We start from the raw sequence: 23804 nt of genomic DNA on the forward strand, positions 1-23804 counted from the left end.
GCAGGGTGACCGACAGGGTGACCGACACGGGGCAGGGTGACCGACACGGGGCAGGGTGACCGACACGGGGCAGGGTGACCGACACAGGGCAGGGTGACCGACAGAGTGACCGACAGGGTGACCGACACGGGGCAGGGTGACCGACAGAGTGACCGACAGGGTGACCGACACGGGGCAGGGTGACCGACACGGGGCAGGGTGACCGACAGAGTGACCGACAGGGTGACCGACACGGGGCAGGGTGACTGACACGGGGCAGGGTGACCGACAGGGTGACCGACAGGGTGACCGACATGGGGCAGGGTGACCGACACGGGGCAGGGTGACCGACAGGGTGACCGACAGGGTGACCGACATGGGGCAGAGTGACCGACAGAGTGACCGACAGGGGACTGGGTGACCGACAGGGGGCTGGGTGACCGACAGGGGGCGGGGTGACTGACACGGGGAGGGGTGACCGACAGGGTGACCGACAGGGGGCAGGGTGACCGACAGAGTGACCGATAGGGTGACCGACACGGGGCAGGGTGACCGACATGGGGCAGGGTGACCGACAGAGTGACCGACACGGGGCGGGGTGACCGACACAGGGCGGGGTGACCGACACGGGGCAGAGTGACCGACACGGGGCAGGGTGACCGACAGGGGGCGGAGTGACCGACAGGGTGACCGACACGGGGCAGAGTGACCGACACGGGGCAGAGTGACCGACAGAGTGACCGACAGGGGGCAGGGTGACCGACACGGGGCAGAGTGACCGACAGAGTGACCGACAGGAAGCGGGGTGACCGACAGGGTGACCGACACGGGGCGGGGTGACCGACACGGGGCAGAGTGACCGACAGGGGGCGGGGTGACCGACACGGGGCAGGGTGACCAACAGGGTGACCGACAGGGGGCAGGGTGACCGACACGGGGCGGGGTGACCGACAGGGGGCGGGGTGACCGACACAGGGCAGGGTGACCGACACAGGGCGGGGTGACCGACAGGGGGCGGGGTGACCGACAGGGGGCAGGGTGACCGACAGGGGGCAGGGTGACCGACACGGGGCGGGGTGACCGACAGGGGGCGGGGTGACCGACAGGGGGCAGGGTGACCGACACGGGGCGGGGTGACCGACAGGGGGCGGGGTGACCGACACAGGGCAGGGTGACCAACAGGGGGCAGAGTGACCGACACAGGGCGGGGTGACCGACACAGGGCGGGGTGACCAACAGGGGGCAGAGTGACCGACACAGGGCGGGGTGACCGACACAGGGCGGGGTGACCGACAGGGTGACCGACACGGGGCAGGGTGACCGACACCGGGCAGAGTGACCGACAGAGTGACCGATAGGGGGCGGGGTGACCGACAGGGTGACCGACACGGGGCGGGGTGACCGACAGGGGGCGGGGTGACCGACACGGGGCAGAGTGACTGACAGAGTGACCGACAGGGGGCAGGGTGACCGACACGGGGCAGAGTGACCGACAGAGTGACCGACAGGGGGCGGGGTGACCGACACGGGGCAGAGTGACCGACACGGGGCAGGGTGACCGACAGGGGGCGGAGTGACCGACAGGGTGACCGACACGGGGCAGAGTGACCGACAGGGTGACCGACACGGGGCAGGGTGACCGACACGGGGCAGAGTGACCGACAGAGTGACCGACACAGGGCGGGGTGACCGATACGGGGCGGGGTGACCGACAGGGTGACCGACACGGGGCGGGGTGACCGACAGGGGGCTGGGTGACCGACAGAGTGACCGACAGGGGGCGGGGTGACCGACAGGGTGACCGACAGGGGGCTGGGTGACCGACAGGGTGACCGACAGGGGGCGGGGTGACCGACAGGGTGACCGACAGGGGGCTGGGTGACCGACAGGGTGACCGACAGGGGGCGGGGTGACCGACAGGGTGACCGACAGGGGGCTGGGTGACCGACAGGGTGACCGACACGGGGCGGGGTGACCAACATGGGGCAGAGCTTCACAAGAGGGTGTTATTGTTATTGTTTTCAGGGGTTCTAGTTTGGAGGATCGAGGAGCTGAAACACTCACCCAGCAGTAGGTTTGTCAGGAGGAACGGGCCCAGGTGGTTGGTGGCAGCGGTCAGTTCTAAACCCTCAGAGTTCAATGTCGGTTTTAAACCTGCGAGAGAAGAAACTCAGCTCCATTTAATCCAAATAGAGAGCAATGACCAATCACAAATCCCTTCAAATCGGTTATGCTGTAAATACACTGGGTCGCCATTTCCATCCCTGTTTACAGGCTGGAAACAGGGTGATAAACATCGAAACACAGAAAATTTACGGCGCAGAAGGAGGCCATTCGGCCCATTGTGTCTGTGCCAGTCGAAAAAGAGTCACCCAGCCGAATCCCACATCCCAGCACTTGTTCCGTAGCCTTGTAGGTCAGGGCACATCGAGTACACATCCAGGTATGGTTTAAATGTGATGAGGGTTTCTGTCGCGACCACCCTCTCAGGCAGTGACGATGAAGGAACGGCGATATATTTCCAAGTCGGGATGGTGTGTGACTTGGAGGGGAACGTGCAGGTGGTGTTGTTCCCATGCGCCTGCTGCCCTTGTCCTTCTAGGTGGTAGAGTTCGAGGGTTTGGGAGGTGCTGTCGAAGAAGCCTTGGCGAGTTGCTGCAGTGCATCCTGTGGATGGTACACACTGCAGCCACAGTGCGCCGGTGGTGAAGGGAGTGAATGTTTAGGGTGGTGGATGGGGTGCCAATCAAGCGGGATGCTTTATCTTGGATGGTATCGAGCTTCTTGAGTGTTGTTGGAGCTGCACTCATCCAGGCAAGTGGAGAGTATTCCATCACACTCCTGACTTGTGCCTTGTAGATGGTGGAAAGGCTTTGGGGAGTCAGGAGGTGAGTCACTCGCTGCAGAATACCCAGCCTCTGACCTGCTCTCGTAGCCACAGTATTTATATGGCTGGTCCAGTTAAGTTTCTGGTCAATGGTGACCCCCAGGATGTTGATGGTGGGGGATTCGGCGATGGTAATGCCGTTGAATGTCAAGGGGAGGTGGTTGGACTCTCTCTTGTTGGAGATGGTCATTGCCTGGCACTTATCTGGTGCGAATGTTACTTGCCACTTATCAGCCCAAGCCTGGATGTTGTCCAGGTCTTGCTGCATGCGGGCTCGGACTGCTTCATTATCTGAAGGGTTGCGAATGGAACTGAACACTGTGCAGTCATCAGCGAACATCCCCATTTCTGACCTTATGATGGAGGGAAGGTCATTGATGAAGCAACTGAAGATGGTTGGGCCAAGGACACTGCCCTGAGGAACTCCTGCAGCAATGCCCTGGGGCTGAGATGATTGGCCTCCAACAACCACCACCATCTTCCTTTGTGCTCGGTGTGACTCCAGCCACTGGAGAGTTTTCCCCCTGATTCCCATTGACTTCAATTTTACTAGGGCTCCTTGGTGCCACACTCGGTCAAATGCTGCCTTGATGTCAAGGGCAGTCACTCTCACCTCACCTCTGGAATTCAGCTCTTTTGTCCATGTTTGGACCAAGGCTGTAATGAGGTCTGGAGCCGAGTGGTCCTGGCGGAACCCAAACTGAGCATCGGTGAGCAGGTTATTGGTGAGTAAGTGCCGCTTGATAGCACTGTCGACGACACCTTCCATCACTTTGCTGATGATCGAGAGTAGACTGATGGGGCGGTAATTGGCCGGATTGGATTTGTCCTGCTTTTTGTGGACAGGACATACCTGGGCAATTTTCCACATTGTCGGGTAGATGCCAGTGTTGTAGCTGTACTGGAACAGCTTGGCTGGAGGCGCAGCTAGTTCTGGAGCACAAGTCTTCAGCACGATAGCTGGGATGTTGTCGGGGCCCATAGCCTTTGCTGTATCCAGTGCACTCAGCCGTTTCTTGATATCACGTGGAGTGAATCGAATTGGCTGAAGACTGGCTTCTGTGATGGTGGGGATATCGGGAGGAGGCCGAGATGGATCATCCACTCGGCACTTCTGACTGAAGATGGTTGCAAATGCTTCAGCCTTGTCTTTTGCACTCACGTGCTGGACTCTGCCATCATTGAGGATGGGGATGTTTACAGAGCCACCTCCTCCCGTTAGTTGTTTAATTGTCCACCACCATTCACGACTGGATGTGGCAGGACTGCAGAGCTTTGATCTGATCCGTTGGTTGTGGAATCGCTTAGCTCTGTCTATAGCATGTTGCTTCCGCTGTTTAGCATGCATGTAGTCCTGAGTTGTGACTTCACCAGGTTGGCACCTCATTTTTCGGTACGCCTGGTGCTGCTCCTGGCATGCTCTTCTGCACTCCTCATTGAACCAGGGTTGATCCCCTGGCTTGTTGGTAATGGTAGAGTGAGGAATATGCCAGGCCATGAGGTTACAGATTGGACTGGAATGCTCCTTGTCACCTTGGGGGACTCCAGATTTGGCAGCCCCTCCCTTTTTCTTTGTGGGAACATATTTACTCTGAACCCTTTGAATCTCCCCCTTGAATGTCTCCCACTGCTCTGACACTGATTTAACGTCAAGTAGCTGTTTCCAGTCCACTTTTGCTAAATGACTAGTTGGTGGGCGAGGGTCTGAGATCAAGGTGGGGACAGGGTGTTAGTGGGCGAGGGTCTGAGATCAGGGTGGGGACAGGGTGTTAGTGGGCGAGGGTCTGGGATCAGGGTGGGGACAGGGTGTTAGTGGGCTAGGGTCTGAGATCAGGCTGGGGACAGGGTGTTAGTGGTCGAGGGTCTGAGATCAGGCTGGGGACAGGGTGTTAGTGGGCGAGGTTCTGAGATCAGGGTGGGGACAGGGTGTTAGTGGTCGAGGGTCTGAGATCAGGGTGGGGACAGGGTGTTAGTGGTCGAGGGTCTGAGATCAGGGTGGGGACAGGGTGTTAGTGGGCGAGGTTCTGAGATCAGGGTGGGGACAGGGTGTTAGTGGGAGAGGGTCTGAGATCAGGGTGGGGACAGGGTGTTAGTGGGCGAGGTTCTGAGATCAGGGTGGGGACAGGGTGTTAGTGGGCGAGGTTCTGAGATCAGGGTGGGGACAGGGTGTTAGTGGGAGAGGGTCTGAGATCAGGGTGTTAGAGGGAGAGGGTCTGAGATCAGGGTGGGGACAGGGTGTTAGTGGGCGAGGGTCTGAGATCAGGCTGGGGACAGGGTGTTAGTGGGAGAGGGTCTGAGATCAGGGTGGGGACAGGGTGTTAGTGGGCGAGGGTCTGAGATCAGGCTGGGGACAGGGTGTTAGTGGGCGAGGGTCTGAGATCAGGCTGGGGACAGGGTGTTAGTGGGCGAGGGTCTGAGATCAGGCTGGGGACAGGGTGTTAGTGGGCGAGGGTCTGAGATCAGGCTGGGGACAGGGTGTTAGTGGGAGAGGGTCTGAGATCAGGCTGGGGACAGGATGTTAGTGGGAGAGGGTCTGAGATCAGGGCATCCATGAGGCGCTGTGGGCCATCAGCAGCAGCAGAATTGTATTCCAGCACAATCTGTAACCTCATGGCCCAGCATATTCCTCACTCTACCATTACCAACAAGCCAGGAGATCAACCCTGGTTCAATGAGGAGTGTAGAAGAGCATGCCAGCAGCAGCACCAGGCGTACCTAAAAATGAGGTGCCAACCTGGTGAAGCTACAACTCAGGACTACATGCATGCTAAACAGTGGAAGCAACATGCTATAGACAGAGCTAAGCGATTCCACAACCAACGGATCAGATCAAAGCTCTGCAGTCCTGCCACATCCAGTCGTGAATGGTGGTGGACAATTAAACAACTAACGGGAGGAGGAGGCTCCGTGAACATCCCCATCCTCAATGCTGGCGGAGCCCAGCACGTGAGTGCAAAAGACAAGGCTGAAGCGTTTGCAACCATCTTCAGCCAGAAGTGCCGAGTGGATGATCCATCTCGGCCTCCTCCCGATATCCCCACCATCACAGAAGCCAGTCTTCAGCCAATTCGATTCACTCCACGTGATATCAAGAAACGGCTGAGTGCACTGGATACAGCAAAGGCTATGGGCCCCGACAACATCCCAGCTATCGTGCTGAAGACTTGTGCTCCAGAACTAGCTGCGCCTCCAGCTAAGCTGTTCCAGTACAGCGACAACACTGGCATCTACCCGACAATGTGGAATATTGCCCAGGTAAGTCCTGTCCACAAAAAGCAGGACAAATCCAATCCGGCCAATTACCGCCCCATCAGTGTACTCTCAATCATCAGCAAAGTGATGGAAGGTGTCGTCGACAGTGCTATCAAGCGGCACTTACTCACCAATAACCTGCTCGCCGATGCTCAGTTTGGGTTCCGCCAGGACCACTCGGCTCCAGACCTCATTACAGCCTTGGTCCAAACATGGACAAAAGAGCTGAATTCCAGAGGTGAGGTGAGAGTGACTGCCCTTGACACAAGGCAGCATTTGACCGAGTGTGGCACCAAGGAGCCCTAGTAAAATTGAAATCAATGGGTATCAGAGGGAAAACTCTCCAGAGGCTGGAGTCATACCTAACACAAAGGAAGATGGTAGTGGTTGTTGGAGGCCAATCATCTCAGCCCCAGGACATTGCTGCAGGTGTTCCTCAGGGCAGTGTCCTAGGCCCAACCATCTTCAGCTGCTTCATCAATGACCTTCCCTCCATCACAAAGTCAGAAATGGGGATGTTCGCTGATGATTGCTCAGTGTTCAGTTCCATTCGCAACCCCTCAGATAATGAAGCAGTCCGAGCCCGCATGCAGCAAGACCTGGACAACATCCAGGCTTGGGCTGATAAGTGGCAAGTAACATTCGCGCCAGATAAGTGCCAGGCAATGACCATCTCCAACAAGAGAGAGTCCAACCACCTCCCCTTGACATTCAACGGCATTACCATCGCCGAATCCCCCACCATCAACATCCTGGGGGTCACCATTGACCAGAAACTTAACTGGACCAGCCATATAAATACTGTGGCTACGAGAGCAGGTCAGAGGATGGGTATTCTGCGGCGAGTGACTCACCTCCTGACTCCCCAAAGCCTTTCCACCATCGACAAGGCACAAGTCAGGAGTGTGATGGAATACTCTCCACTTGCCTGGATGAGTGCAGCTCCAACAACACTCAAGAAGCTCAACACCATCCAGGACAAAGCAGCCCACTTGATTGGCACCCCACCCACCACCCGAAACATTCACTCCCTTCACCACCGGCGCACTGTGGCTGCAGTGTGCACCATCCACAGGATGCACTGCAGCAACTCGCCAAGGCTTCTTCGACAGCACCTCCCAAACCCGCGACCTCTACCACCTAGAAGGACAAGGGCAGCAGGCACATGGGAACAACACCACCTGCACGTTCCCCACCAAGTCACACACCATCCCGACTTGGAAATATATCGCCGTTCCTTCATTGTCGCTGGGTCAAAATCCTGGAACTCCCTTCCTAACAGCACTGTGGGAGAACCTTCACCACACGGACTGCAGCGGTTCAAGAAGGCGGCTCACTACCACCTTCTCAAGGGGCAATTAGGGATGGGCAATAAATGCCGGCCTCGCCAGCGACGCCCACATCCCATGAACAAATAAAAATAAAAGAACAGGGTGTTGGTGGGCGAGTGTCTGAGATCAGGGTGGGGACAGGGTGTTAGTGGGCGAGGGTCTGAGATCAGGGTGGGGACAGGGTGTTCGTGGGCGAGGGTCTGAGATCAGGGTGGGGACAGGGTGTTAGTGGGCGAGGGTCTGAGATCAGGGTGGGGACAGGGTGTTCGTGGGCGAGGGTCTGAGATCAGGGTGGGGACAGGGTGTTAGTGGGCGAGGTTCTGAGATCAGGGTGGGGACAGGGTGTTAGTGGGAGAGGGTCTGAGATCAGGGTGGGGACAGGGTGTTAGTGGGCGAGGGTCTGAGATCAGGGTGGGGACAGGGTGTTAGTGGGCTAGGGTCTGAGATCAGGGTGGGGACAGGGTGTTAGTGGGAGAGGGTCTGAGATCAGGGTGGGGACAGGGTGTTAGTGGGCGAGGGTCTGAGATCAGGGTGGGGACAGGGTGTTAGTGGGCTAGGGTCTGAGATCAGGGTGGGGACAGGGTGTTAGTGGGCTAGGGTCTGAGATCAGGGCCCACAGGGTGTTAGTGGGCGAGAGTCTGAGATCAGGGTGGGGACAGGGTGTTAGTGGGAGAGGGTCTGAGATCAGGGCCCACAGGGTGTTAGTGGGCGAGAGTCTGAGATCAGGGTGGGGACAGGGTGTTAGTGGGCGAGGGTCTGAGATCAGGCTGGGGACAGGGTGTTAGTGGGAGAGGGTCTGAGATCAGGGCGGGGACAGGGTGTTAGTGGGCGAGGGTCTGAGATCAGGCTGGGGACAGGGTGTTAGTGGGCGAGGGTCTGAGATCAGGGTGGGGACAGGGTGTTAGTGGGCGAGGGTCTGAGATCAGGGCGGGGACAGGGTGTTAGTGGGCGAGGGTCTGAGATCAGGCTGGGGACAGGGTGTTAGTGGGCGAGGGTCTGAGATCAGGGTGGGGACAGGGTGTTAGTGGGCGAGGGTCTGAGATCAATGGGGACAGGGTGTTAGTGGGAGAGGGTCTGAGATCAGGGTGGGGACAGGGTGTTAGTGGGAGAGGGTCTGAGATCAGGGTGGGGACAGGGTGTTAGTGGGAGAGGGTCTGGGATCAGGGTGGGGACAGGGTGTTAGTGGGAGAGGGTCTGGGATCAGGGTGGGGACAGGGTGTTAGTGGGCGAGGGTCTGAGATCAGGGCGGGGACAGGGTGTTAGTGGGCGAGGGTCTGAGATCAGGCTGGGGACAGGGTGTTAGTGGGCGAGGGTCTGAGATCAGGGTGGGGACAGGGTGTTAGTGGGCGAGGGTCTGAGATCAGGGTGGGGACAGGGTGTTAGTGGGCGAGGGTCTGAGATCAATGGGGACAGGGTGTTAGTGGGCGAGGGTCTGAGATCAATGGGGACAGGGTGTTAGTGGGAGAGGGTCTGAGATCAATGGGGACAGGGTGTTAGTGGGCGAGGGTCTGAGATCAGGCTGGGGACAGGGTGTTAGTGGGCAAGGGTCTGAGATCAGGCTGGGGACAGGGTGTTAGTGGGCGAGGGTCTGAGATCAGGGTGGGGACAGGGTGTTAGTGGGCGAGAGTCTGAGATCAGGGTGGGGACAGGGTGTTAGTGGGCGAGAGTCTGAGATCAGGCTGGGGACAGGGTGTTAGTGGGCGAGGGTCTGAGATCAGGGTGGGGACAGGGTGTTAGTTGGCGAGAGTCTCAGATCAGGGTGGGGACAGGATGTTAGTGGTCGAGGGTCTGAGATCAGGCTGGGGACAGGGTGTTAGTTGGCGAGAGTCTCAGATCAGGGCGGGGACAGGATGTTAGTGGTCGAGGGTCTGAGATCAGGGTGGGGACAGGGTGTTAGTGGGCGAGAGTCTCAGATCAGGGTGGGGACAGGGTGTTAGTGGGCGAGGGTCTGAGATCAGGGTGGGGACAGGGTGTTAGTGGGCGAGAGTCTCAGATCAGGGTGGGGACAGGGTGTTAGTGGGCGAGGGTCTGAGATCAGGGCGGGGACAAGGTGTTAGTGGGCGAGAGTCTCAGATCAGGGTGGGGACAGGATGTTAGTGGGCTAGGGTCTGAAATCAGGGCGGGGACAGGGTGTTAGTGGGCGAGGGTCTGAGATCAGGCTGGGGACAGGGTGTTAGTGGGCGAGGGTCTGAGATCAGGGTGGGGACAGGGTGTTAGTGGGCGAGGGTCTGAGATCAATGGGGACAGGGTGTTAGTGGGAGAGGGTCTGAGATCAGGGTGGGGACAGGGTGTTAGTGGGAGAGGGTCTGAGATCAGGGTGGGGACAGGGTGTTAGTGGGAGAGGGTCTGGGATCAGGGTGGGGACAGGGTGTTAGTGGGAGAGGGTCTGGGATCAGGGCATCCATGAGGCGCTGTGGGCCATCAGCAGCAGCAGAATTGTATTCCAGCACAATCTGTAACCTCATGGCCCAGCATATTCCTCACTCTACCATTACCAACAAGCCAGGAGATCAACCCTGGTTCAATGAGGAGTGTAGAAGAGCATGCCAGCAGCAGCACCAGGCGTACCTAAAAATGAGGTGCCAACCTGGTGAAGCTACAACTCAGGACTACATGCATGCTAAACAGCGGAAGCAACATGCTATAGACAGAGCTAAGCGATTCCACAACCAACGGATCAGATCAAAGCTCTGCAGTCCTGCCACATCCAGTCGTGAATGGTGGTGGACAATTAAACAACTAACGGGAGGAGGAGGCTCCGTGAACATCCCCATCCTCAATGCTGGCGGAGCCCAGCACGTGAGTGCAAAAGACAAGGCTGAAGCGTTTGCAACCATCTTCAGCCAGAAGTGCCGAGTGGATGATCCATCTCGGCCTCCTCCCGATATCCCCACCATCACAGAAGCCAGTCTTCAGCCAATTCGATTCACTCCACGTGATATCAAGAAACGGCTGAGTGCACTGGATACAGCAAAGGCTATGGGCCCCGACAACATCCCAGCTATCGTGCTGAAGACTTGTGCTCCAGAACTAGCTGCGCCTCTAGCTAAGCTGTTCCAGTACAGCGACAACACTGGCATCTACCCGACAATGTGGAATATTGCCCAGGTAAGTCCTGTCCACAAAAAGCAGGACAAATCCAATCCGGCCAATTACCGCCCCATCAGTGTACTCTCAATCATCAGCAAAGTGATGGAAGGTGTCGTCGACAGTGCTATCAAGCGGCACTTACTCACCAATAACCTGCTCGCCGATGCTCAGTTTGGGTTCCGCCAGGACCACTCGGCTCCAGACCTCATTACAGCCTTGGTCCAAACATGGACAAAAGAGCTGAATTCCAGAGGTGAGGTGAGAGTGACTGCCCTTGACACAAGGCAGCATTTGACCGAGTGTGGCACCAAGGAGCCCTAGTAAAATTGAAATCAATGGGTATCAGAGGGAAAACTCTCCAGAGGCTGGAGTCATACCTAACACAAAGGAAGATGGTAGTGGTTGTTGGAGGCCAATCATCTCAGCCCCAGGACATTGCTGCAGGTGTTCCTCAGGGCAGTGTCCTAGGCCCAACCATCTTCAGCTGCTTCATCAATGACCTTCCCTCCATCACAAAGTCAGAAATGGGGATGTTCGCTGATGATTGCTCAGTGTTCAGTTCCATTCGCAACCCCTCAGATAATGAAGCAGTCCGAGCCCGCATGCAGCAAGACCTGGACAACATCCAGGCTTGGGCTGATAAGTGGCAAGTAACATTCGCGCCAGATAAGTGCCAGGCAATGACCATCTCCAACAAGAGAGAGTCCAACCACCTCCCCTTGACATTCAACGGCATTACCATCGCCGAATCCCCCACCATCAACATCCTGGGGGTCACCATTGACCAGAAACTTAACTGGACCAGCCATATAAATACTGTGGCTACGAGAGCAGGTCAGAGGATGGGTATTCTGCGGCGAGTGACTCACCTCCTGACTCCCCAAAGCCTTTCCACCATCGACAAGGCACAAGTCAGGAGTGTGATGGAATACTCTCCACTTGCCTGGATGAGTGCAGCTCCAACAACACTCAAGAAGCTCAACACCATCCAGGACAAAGCAGCCCGCTTGATTGGCACCCCATCCACCACCCTAAACATTCACTCCCTTCACCACCGGCGCACTGTGGCTGCAGTGTGCACCATCCACAGGATGCACTGCAGCAACTCGCCAAGGCTTCTTCGACAGCACCTCCCAAACCCGCGACCTCTACCACCTAGAAGGACAAGGGCAGCAGGCACATGGGAACAACACCACCTGCACGTTCCCCACCAAGTCACACACCATCCCGACTTGGAAATATATCGCCGTTCCTTCATTGTCGCTGGGTCAAAATCCTGGAACTCCCTTCCTAACAGCACTGTGGGAGAACCTTCACCACACGGACTGCAGCGGTTCAAGAAGGCGGCTCACTACCACCTTCTCAAGGGGCAATTAGGGATGGGCAATAAATGCCGGCCTCGCCAGCGACGCCCACATCCCATGAACAAATAAAAATAAAAGAACAGGGTGTTGGTGGGCGAGTGTCTGAGATCAGGGTGGGGACAGGGTGTTAGTGGGCGAGGGTCTGAGATCAGGGTGGGGACAGGGTGTTCGTGGGCGAGGGTCTGAGATCAGGGTGGGGACAGGGTGTTAGTGGGCGAGGGTCTGAGATCAGGGTGGGGACAGGGTGTTCGTGGGCGAGGGTCTGAGATCAGGGTGGGGACAGGGTGTTAGTGGGCGAGGTTCTGAGATCAGGGTGGGGACAGGGTGTTAGTGGGAGAGGGTCTGAGATCAGGGTGGGGACAGGGTGTTAGTGGGCGAGGGTCTGAGATCAGGGTGGGGACAGGGTGTTAGTGGGCTAGGGTCTGAGATCAGGGTGGGGACAGGGTGTTAGTGGGAGAGGGTCTGAGATCAGGGTGGGGACAGGGTGTTAGTGGGCGAGGGTCTGAGATCAGGGTGGGGACAGGGTGTTAGTGGGCTAGGGTCTGAGATCAGGGTGGGGACAGGGTGTTAGTGGGCTAGGGTCTGAGATCAGGGCCCACAGGGTGTTAGTGGGCGAGAGTCTGAGATCAGGGTGGGGACAGGGTGTTAGTGGGAGAGGGTCTGAGATCAGGGCCCACAGGGTGTTAGTGGGCGAGAGTCTGAGATCAGGGTGGGGACAGGGTGTTAGTGGGCGAGGGTCTGAGATCAGGCTGGGGACAGGGTGTTAGTGGGAGAGGGTCTGAGATCAGGGCGGGGACAGGGTGTTAGTGGGCGAGGGTCTGAGATCAGGCTGGGGACAGGGTGTTAGTGGGCGAGGGTCTGAGATCAGGGTGGGGACAGGGTGTTAGTGGGCGAGGGTCTCAGATCAGGGCGGGGACAGGGTGTTAGTGGGCGAGGGTCTGAGATCAGGCTGGGGACAGGGTGTTAGTGGGCGAGGGTCTGAGATCAGGGTGGGGACAGGGTGTTAGTGGGCGAGGGTCTGAGATCAATGGGGACAGGGTGTTAGTGGGAGAGGGTCTGAGATCAGGGTGGGGACAGGGTGTTAGTGGGAGAGGGTCTGAGATCAGGGTGGGGACAGGGTGTTAGTGGGAGAGGGTCTGGGATCAGGGTGGGGACAGGGTGTTAGTGGGAGAGGGTCTGGGATCAGGGTGGGGACAGGGTGTTAGTGGGCGAGGGTCTGAGATCAGGGCGGGGACAGGGTGTTAGTGGGCGAGGGTCTGAGATCAGGCTGGGGACAGGGTGTTAGTGGGCGAGGGTCTGAGATCAGGGTGGGGACAGGGTGTTAGTGGGCGAGGGTCTGAGATCAGGGTGGGGACAGGGTGTTAGTGGGCGAGGGTCTGAGATCAATGGGGACAGGGTGTTAGTGGGCGAGGGTCTGAGATCAATGGGGACAGGGTGTTAGTGGGAGAGGGTCTGAGATCAATGGGGACAGGGTGTTAGTGGGCGAGGGTCTGAGATCAGGCTGGGGACAGGGTGTTAGTGGGCAAGGGTCTGAGATCAGGCTGGGGACAGGGTGTTAGTGGGCGAGGGTCTGAGATCAGGGTGGGGACAGGGTGTTAGTGGGCGAGAGTCTGAGATCAGGGTGGGGACAGGGTGTTAGTGGGCGAGAGTCTGAGATCAGGCTGGGGACAGGGTGTTAGTGGGCGAGGGTCTGAGATCAGGGTGGGGACAGGGTGTTAGTTGGCGAGAGTCTCAGATCAGGGTGGGGACAGGATGTTAGTGGTCGAGGGTCTGAGATCAGGCTGGGGACAGGGTGTTAGTTGGCGAGAGTCTCAGATCAGGGCGGGGACAGGATGTTAGTGGTCGAGGGTCTGAGATCAGGGTGGGGACAGGGTGTTAGTGGGCGAGAGTCTCAGATCAGGGTGGGGACAGGGTGTTAGTGGGCGAGGGTCTGAGATCAGGGTGGGGACAGGGTGTTAGTGGGCGAGAGTCTCAGATCAGGGTGGGGACAGGGTGTTAGTGGGCGAGGGTCTGAGATCAGGGCGGGGACAAGGTGTTAGTGGGCGAGAGTCTCAGATCAGGGTGGGGACAGGATGTTAGTGGGCTAGGGTCTGAAATCAGGGCGGGGACAGGGTGTTAGTGGGCGAGGGTCTGAGATCAGGGTGGGGACAGGCGGGAGACAACATACAATGTGCAAATCAGGAATCTGTGACGTTTCTCGAGCCCTGATCCAAGTTTGGGTGGTCTTGGGTGGGATGAACACTCTGCCCGGTGGAACCGAGCATTGAGCAGCAGATCTCGCTGTCCTTAAAGGGACCACTGCAGGCCGCAGTGACTAATAGTTAAATAAGGACTGTACGATGATGGAACAGCCTTGCATCACACTCCTGGTAGGACAAGTGAAATTTTGCACAAAGAAAATTTGCTTCTTTAATGTACATTCGAACCGTTAATTCTAAATGGTTAGAATGGCTGAGTTTATCTTAAAATTGTGAAAATCAACCAGCAGAAAAAGAAAGCAGCAAATTCTGGAAGGACTGTACCATCATTCAGTTTGGAGGAAGGCACGGAATAAAAGTTGTGAATTTCAACATGTTTGTTCTACCAGATACTTTTAGTTCATGGTACGTCTCCCTAGTCTTGCTAACTGAGTCAATAACAGTATCGAGGGTATGGCTGCATAGAGTTATGGTGGTGGAGGACAGAAACGTAGAAGTCACGAGTTCAAATCTCACCATGGGAAGTTGTGAAAATGAATTCTATAAATCTGGCCACTCATCAGCGTATCCAACCCCTGCCCTTGTCGCCATGGTGTTGATCTGACTAGTCCAGTTCAACTTCTGGTCAATGGTGACCCCAGAATGTTGGGGGTACTTGGTCATCGATGGTGGGACCAATGAACGTCAGTGGGAGGTTGGCTGGACTTTCACTTGTTGAGATGATCAATGCCTGGAACTTATGTCAGCCAAACCCTGCATGTTATCCAGACCCTATTGTAGGCTGGCATGGGCTGCTTCACTATTGGAAGGGTTGTGAATGGAGCTGAACACTGTGGAAAATTCAGTGAACAGACCCACCCCTGACCTTTTTTTATGCAGGGCTATGGGGAAGGGAAAGAGGAGTGGGCCTAATTGGATAACTCTTTCAAAGAGCCTGCACAGGCACGATGGGCCAAATGGCCTCCTTCTGTGCTGTTTGATTCTATGATTATCGGAAACATAGGAACAGGAGTAGGCCATTCAGCCCCTCGTGCCCACTCCGCCATTTGATAAGATCATGGCTGATCTGTGATCTAACTCCATATACCTGCCTTTGGCCCATATCCCTTAATACCTTTGCTTGCCAAAAAGCTATCTATCTCTGATTTAAATTTAGCAATTGAGCTAGTATCAATTGCCGTTTGCGGAAGAGAGTTCCAAACTTCTACCACCCTTTGTGTGTAGAAATGTTTTCTAATCTCACTCCTGAAAGGTCTGGCTCTAATTTTTAGACTGTGCCCCCTACTCCTAGAATCCCCAACCAGCGGAAATAGTTTCTCTCTATCCACCCTATCTGTTCCCCTTAATATCTTATAAACTTCGATCAGATCACCCCTTAACCTTCGAAACTCGAGAGAATGCAACCCCAATTTGAGTAATCTCTCCTCGTAACTTAACCCTTGAAGTCCGGGTATCATTCTAGTAAACCAACACTGCACTCCCTCCAAGGCCAATATGTCCTTCTGAATTTGATTGAGTTTTTTGAAGGGGTAACCAAGAAGATAGATGAGGGCTGTGCAGTAGACGTGGTCTACATGGACTTCAGCAAAGCATTTGACAAGGTACCGCATGGTAGGTTGTTACATAAGGTTAAATCTCATGGGATCCAAGGTGAGGTAGCCAATTGGATACAAAATTGGCTTGACGACAGAAGACAGAGGGTGGTTGTCGAGGGTTGTTTTTCAAACTGGATGCCTGTGTCCAGCGGTGTGCCTCAGGGATCGGTGCTGGGTCCGCTGTTATTTGTTATTTATATTAATGATTTGGATGAGAATTTAGGAGGCATGGTTAGTAAGTTTGCAGATGACACCAAGATTGGTGGCATTGTGGACAGTGAAGAAGGTTATCTAGGATTGCAACGGGATCTTGATAAATTGGGCCAGTGGGCCGATGAATGGCAGATGGAGTTTAATTTAGATAAATGTGAGGTGATGCATTTTGGTAGATCGAATCGGGCCAGGACCTACTCCGTTAATGGTAGGGCGTTGGGGAGAGTTATAGAACAAAGAGATCTAGGAGTACAGATTCATAGCTCCTTGAAAGTGGAGTCACAGGTGGATAGGGTGGTGAAGAAGGCATTCAGCATGCTTGGTTTCATTGGTCAGAACATTGAATGCAGGAGTTGGGATGTCTTGTTGAAGTTGTACAGGGCATTGGTGAGGCCACACTTGGAGTACTGTGTACAGTTCTGGTCACCCTATTATAGAAAGGATATTATTAAACTAGAAAGAGTGCAGAAAAGATTTACTAGGATGCTACCGGGACTTGATGGTTTGACTTACAGGGAGAGGTTAGACAGACTGGGACTTTATTCCCTGGAGAGTAGGAGGTTAAGGGGTGATCTTATAGAAGTCTATAAAATAATGAGGGGCATAGATAAGGTCGATAGTCAAAATCTTTTCCCAAAGGTAGGGGAGTCTATAACGAGGGGGCACAGATTTAAGGTGAGAGGGGAGAGATACAAAAGGATCCAGAGGGGCAATTTTTTCACTCAAAGGGTGGTGAGTGTCTGGAACGAGCTGCCAGAGGCAGTAGTAGAGGCGGGTACAATTTTGTCTTTTAAAAAGCATTTGGACAGTTACATGGGGAAGATGGGTATCGAGGGATATGGGCCAAGTGCAGGCAATTGGGACTAGCTTAGTGGTATAAACTGGGCGACATGGACATGTTGGGCCGAAGGGCCTGTTTCCATGTTGTAACTTCTATGATTCTATGATTCTATAAGGTGCGGTGCCCAGAACTGCTCACAGTACTCCAGGTGCGGTCTAACCAGGGTTTTGTATAGCTGCAGCATAACTTCTGCCCCTTGTACTCTAGTCCTCTAGATATAAAGGCCAGCATTCCATTAGCCTTATTGATTATTTTCTGCACTTGTTCATGACACTTCAATGATCTGTGTACCTGAACCCCTAAGTCCCTTTGGACATCCACTGTTTTTAACTTTTTACCATTTAGAAAGTACCCTGTTCTATCCTTTTTTGATCCAAAGTAGATGACCTCACATTTGTCCACATTGAATTCCATTTGCCACAGTTTTGCCCATTAGAATGGGCAAAACTGTGGCAAATGGAATTCAATGTAGACAATGTGGTCTACATGGACTTCAGCAAAGCCTTTGACAAGGTACCGCATGGTAGGTTGTTACATAAGGTTAAATCTCATGGGATCCAAGGTGAGGTAGCCAATTGGATACAAAATTGGCTTGACGACAGAAGACAGAGGGTGGTTGTAGAGGGTTGTTTTTCAAACTGGAGGCCTGTGTCCAGCGGTGTGCCTCAGGGATCGGTGCTGGGTCCGCTGTTATTTGTTATTTATATTAATGATTTGGATGAGAATTTAGGAGGCATGGTTAGTAAGTTTGCAGATGACACCAAGATTGGTGGCATTGTGGACAGTGAAGAAGGTTATCGAGGATTGCAACGGGATCTTGATAAATTGGTCCAGTGGGCCGATGAATGGCAGATGGAGTTTAATTTAGATAAATGTGAGGTGATGCATTTTGGTAGATTGAATCGGGCCAGGACCTACTCCGTTAATGGTAGGGCGTTGGGGAGAGTTATAGAACAAAGAGATCTAGGAGTACAGGTTCATAGCTCCTTGAAAGTGGAGTCACAGGTGGATAGGGTGGTGAAGAAGGCATTCAGCATGCTTGGTTTCATTGGTCAGAACATTGAATGCAGGAGTTGGGATGTCTTGTTGAAGTTGTACAGGGCATTGGTGAGGCCACACTTGGAATACTGTGTACAGTTCTGGTCACCCTATTATAGAAAGGATATTATTAAACTAGAAAGAGTGCAGAAAAGATTTACTAGGATGCTACCGGGACTTGATGGTTTGACTTATAGGGAGAGGTTAGACAGACTGGGACTTTTTTCCCTGGAGAGTAGGAGGTTTAGGGGTGATCTTATAGAAGTCTATAAAATAATGAGGGGCATAGATAAGGTCGATAGTCAAAATCTTTTCCCAAAGGTAGGGGAGTCTATAACGAGGGGACATAGATTTAAGGTGAGAGGGGAGAGATACAAAAGGGTCCAGAGGGGCAATTTTTTCACTCAAAGGGTGGTGAGTGTCTGGAACGAGCTGCCAGAGGCAGTAGTAGAGGCGGTTACAATTTTGTCTTTTAAAAAGCATTTGGACAGTTACATGGGTAAGATGGGTATAGAGGGATATGGGCCAAGTGCAGGCAATTGGGACTAGCTTAGTGGTATAAACTGGGCGACATGGACATGTTGGGCCGAAGGGCCTGTTTCCATGTTGTAACTTCAATGATTCTATGATTCTACGATTCACCTAATCTATCAATATCCCTTTGTAATTTTATGTTTTCATCTGCACTGCTTACAATGCCACCAATCTTTGTGTCATTGGCAAACTCAGAAACTCAGAGACTTTCTATGCCTTCATCTAAGTCGTTAATAAATATTGTGAATAATTGAGGCCCCAAGACAGATCCCTGCAGGACTCCACGAGTCACATCCTGCCAATGTGAATACTTACCCATTATCCCTACTCTCGGTCGCCTTTCGCTCAGCCAGCTTCCTAACCAAGTCTGTACTTTTCCCTTGATTCCATGGGCTTCTATCTTAGCTAACAGTCTCTTATGACAGAGGGAAGGTCATTGATGAAGCAGCTGAAGATGGTTGGGCTGAGGATTCTGCCTGAGGAATTCCTGCAGTGATGTCCTCTGGCTGAAATGATTGGCTTCCCACAACATGACATGTGGTGAGTGTAACAGGCTTGGGAGAAACAGGTGACTTTGGACCTATGGTTCCCAAATCTCTCCACCACGGGGGTTTCCCCATCTTATGTCTGGGTTTACTGTAGACTAGTTGATGGAGATTGATTGATATGACTAGTCAACAACTCCATTATTGTGGATGCTCGAAGGCAAACTAGATGGACCTTGGCCTTTTTATGTCCAACAATTCCAATGTAACCACAACCATCTTCCTGTGTATCAGCTATGAGTCCAGGCAAGGGAGGACTTTTCCTGTGACCCAATGACCTCAGTTTTGGTAGGGCCTCATTGCCACACTCAAAGGCCTGTCAGCCTGTTAGCCATTATTCTCTATCTACACCTCCTTGATGTTGAGGGCAGCTCCTCCCACCTCTCCCCTGCATTCAGGTCATTTCCATATCTGGGTCAAGACTGGGATGAGGTCTGGAGCTGAGTGGTCCTAGTGGATTCTGAACTGAGTGTTGCTGAGCAGGTTATTGGTGAGTAGACGATGCTTGAAGGCTTGACGACTCCTTCCATCACTTTACTGATGACTGGGAGGAGGCTGATAGGATGGTAATTGGCCGGGTTAGATTTATCCTGGATAGGTGGTACCTGGGCAATGTTACACATTGTCAGTTCGATGTCAGTGTCAGAGCTGTACTGGAACAGCTTGGCTAATGGAGCAGCCAGGTCTGGTGCACAGGTGTTCAGCACTACAGCCGAGATATTATCAGGGCCCGTAGCCCTTGCCATCTCCAGTGCACTCAGCCACCTCTCAGTGTCACGTGGAGTGAACCGAATTGACGGGACATCTAGGATGGAGGAGATCTCAGGCCTCATCTCTTGCACTCATGGGCTGGTTGAGTTATTCATAGAATCATGCAGCACAGAAGGAGGCCATTTGGCCCATCGTGCCTGTGCCGGCTCTTTGAAAGAGCTATCCAATTAGTCCCATTCCTCTGCTCTTTCCCCTGAAAATTTCTCCTTTTCAAGTATTTATACAATTCGACTTTGAAAGTTGCCACTGAATCTGCTTCCACCGCCCTTTCAAGCAGAGCGTTCAGAGAGAGTATCAGAGAGATAATCAGAGAGATAATCAGAGAGTATCAGAGAGAGTATCAGAGAGAGTATCAGAGATTACTATCAGAAATTATCATCAGAGAGAATCAGGGATTATCATCAGAGAGAATCAGGGATTATCATCAGAGAGAATCAGAGATTATCATCAGAGAGAATCAGAGATTATCATCAGAGAGAATCAGGGATTATCATCAGAGAGAATCAGGGATTATCATCAGAGAGAATCAGGGATTATCAGGGATTATTATCAGAGATTATTATCAGAGAGAATCAGAGATTATTATCAGAGATTATTATCAGAGAGAATCAGAGATTATTATCAGAGAGAATTAGGGATTATCAGAGATTATTATCAGAGAGAATCAGAGATTATTATCAGAGAGAATCAGGGATTATCAGAGATTATTATCAGAGAGAATCAGAGATTATCATCAGAGAGAATCAGGGATTATCAGAGATTATCATCAGAGAGAATCAGAGGTTATTATCAGAGAGAATCAGGGATTAACATCAGAGAGAATCAGGGATTATCAGGGATTAACATCAGAGATATTAAGGGATTATCAGAGATTATTATCAGAGAGAAACAGGGATTATCATCAGGGAGAATCAGGGATTATCAGGGATTAACATCAGAGATATTAAGGGATTATCAGAGATTATTATCAGAGAAAATCAGGGATTATCATCAGGGAGAATCAGGGATTATCAGGGATTAACATCAGAGAGAATCAGGGATTATCATCAGAGAGAATCAGGGATTATCAGAGATTATTATCAGAGAGAATCAGGGATTATCATCAGGGAGAATCAGGGATTATCAGGAATTAACATTAGAGCGAATCAGAGATAATCATCAGAGAGAATCAGGGATTATCACCAGAGAGAATCAGAGAGAATCAGGGGTTATCATCAGAGAGAATCAGGGATTATCAGAGATTATTATCAGAGAGAATCAGAGATTATCATCAGAGAGAATCAGAGATTATCATCAGAGAGAATCAGGGATTATCAGAGATTATCATCAGAGAGAATCAGGGATTATCATCAGAGAGAATCAGGGATTATCACCAGAGAGAATCAGGGATTATCAGAGAATATTATCAGAGAGAATCAGAGATTATCATCAGAGAGAATCAGGGATTATCATCAGAGAGAATCAGAGATTATCATCAGAGAGAATCAGAGATTATCATCAGAGAGAATCAGAGATTATCATCAGAGAGAATCAGGGATTATCATCAGAGAGAATCAGGGATTATCAGGGATTATCATCAGAGAGAATCAGGGATTACCAGGGATTATCATCAGAGAGAATCAGAGATTACCATCAGAGAGAATCAGAGATTATCATCAGAGAGAATCAGGGATTATCATCAGAGAGAATCAGAGATTATTATCAGAGAGAATCAGGGATTATCATCAGAGAGAATCAGAGATTATCATCAGAGAGAATCAGGGATTATCATCAGAGAGAATCAGGGATTATCATCAGAGAGAATCGGAGATTATCATCAGAGAGAATCAGAGATTATTATCAGAGAGAATCAGGGATTATGATCAGAGAGAATCAGGGATTATCATCAGAGAGAATCAGAGATTATCATCAGAGAGAATCCGAGATTATCATCAGAGAGAATTAGGGATTATCATCAGAGAGAATCAGGGATTATCATCAGAGAGAATCAGAGATTATCATCAGAGAGAATCAGAGATTATTATCAGAGAGAATCAGGGATTATCATCAGAGAGAATCAGGGATTATCATCAGAGAGAATCAGGGATTATCATCAGAGAGAATCAGGGATTATCATCAGAGAGAATCAGAGATTATCATCAGAGAGAATCAGGGATTATCATCAGAGAGAATCAGAGATTATCATCAGAGTGAATCAGGGATTATCATCAGAGAGAATCAGAGATTATCATCAGATAGAATCAGGGATTATCATCAGAGAGAATCAGGGATTATCATCAGAGAGAAGCAGGGATTATCATCAGGGAGAATCAGGGATTATCATCAGAGAGAATCAGGGACTATCATCAGAGAGAATCAGAGATTATCATCAGAGATAATCAGAGATTATTATCAGAGAGAATCAGGGATTATCATCAGAGAGAATCAGGGATTATCAGAGATTATTATCAGAGAGAATCAGAGATTATCAGAGATTATCATCAGAGAGAATCAGAGATTATCAGAGATTATCAGAGAGAATCAGGGATTATCATCAGAGAGAATCAGGGATTATCAGAGATGATCATCAGAGAGAATCAGGGATTATCAGAGATTATTATCAGAGAGAATCAGAGATTATCATCAGAGAGAATCAGAGATTATCATCAGAGAGAATCAGGGATTATCAGAGATTATCATCAGAGAGAATCAGGGATTAACAGAGATTATCATCAGAGAGAATCAGGGATTATCAGGGATTATCATCAGAGAGAATCAGGGATTATCAGAGATTATCATCAGAGAGAATCAGGGATTATCATCAGAGAGAATCAGGGATTATCATCAGAGAGAATCAGAGATTATCAGAGATTATCATCAGAGAGAATCAGGGATTATCATCAGAGAGAATCAGGGATTGTCAGAGATTATCATCAGAGAGAATCAGAGATTATCAGAGATTATCATCAGAGAGAATCAGGGATTATCATCAGAGAGAATCAGGGATTATCAGAGATGATCATCAGAGAGAATCAGGGATTATCATCAGAGAGAATCAGGGATTATCATCAGAGAGAATCAGGGATTATCATCAGAGAGAATCAGGGATTATCATCAGAGAGAATCAGGGATTATCATCAGAGAGAATCAGGGATTATCAGAGATTATTATCAGAGAGAATCAGAGATTCAGAGATTATCATCAGAGAGAATCAGAGATTATCAGAGATTATCAGAGAGAATCAGGGATTATCATCAGAGAGAATCAGGGATTATCAGAGATGATCATCAGAGAGAATCAGGGATTATCAGAGATTATTATCAGAGAGAATCAGAGATTATCATCAGAGAGAATCAGAGATTATCATCAGAGAGAATCAGGGATTATCAGAGATTATCATCAGAGAGAATCAGGGATTATCAGAGATTATCATCAGAGATTATCAGGGATTATCATCAGAGAGAATCAGGGATTATCAGAGATTATCATCAGAGAGAATCAGGGATTATCATCAGAGAGAATCAGGGATTATCATCAGAGAGAATCAGAGATTATCAGAGATTATCATCAGAGAGAATCAGGGATTATCATCAGAGAGAATCAGGGATTGTCAGAGATTATCATCAGAGAGAATCAGAGATTATCAGAGATTATCATCAGAGAGAATCAGGGATTATCATCAGAGAGAATCAGGGATTATCAGAGATGATCATCAGAGAGAATCAGGGATTATCATCAGAGAGAATCAGGGATTATCATCAGAGAGAATCAGGGATTATCATCAGAGAGAATCTGGGATTATCATCAGAGAGAATCAGGGATTATCAGATTATCATCAGAGAGAATCAGGGATTATCAGAGATTATCATCAGAGAGAATCAGGGATTATCATCAGAGAGAATCAGAGATTATCAGAGATTATCATCAGAGAGAATCAGGGATTATCATCAGAAAGAATCAGGGATTATCAGGGATTATCATCAGAGAGAATCAGAGATTATCATCAGAGAGAATCAGGGATTATCAGAGATTATTATCAGAGAGAATCAGAGATTATAATCAGAGAGAATCAGGGATTATCAGAGATTATTATCAGAGAGAATCAGAGATTATAATCAGAGAGAATCAGGGATTATCAGAGATTATCATCGGAGAGAATCAGGGATTATCGTCAGAGAGAATCAGGG

General features: G+C 51.3%; 1 protein-coding gene across 1 annotated transcript in view; it reads right to left on the reverse strand.

Moving 5' to 3' along the window:
* The window catches only part of zgc:64106 (uncharacterized protein LOC393348 homolog), a 126845-nt gene that overhangs the window by 51198 nt on the left and 51843 nt on the right, over positions 1-23804 (reverse strand). Inside the window, exon 3 of the mRNA XM_067978141.1 lies at positions 2044-2133. Coding sequence (XP_067834242.1) covers positions 2044-2133 — 90 coding nt within the window. The remainder of the gene's footprint in view (positions 1-2043; positions 2134-23804) is intronic.

The sequence above is a fragment of the Heptranchias perlo genome, unplaced genomic scaffold, assembly GCF_035084215.1.
Source record: "Heptranchias perlo isolate sHepPer1 unplaced genomic scaffold, sHepPer1.hap1 HAP1_SCAFFOLD_231, whole genome shotgun sequence".
Classification (NCBI taxonomy): Eukaryota; Metazoa; Chordata; class Chondrichthyes; order Hexanchiformes; family Hexanchidae; genus Heptranchias; species Heptranchias perlo.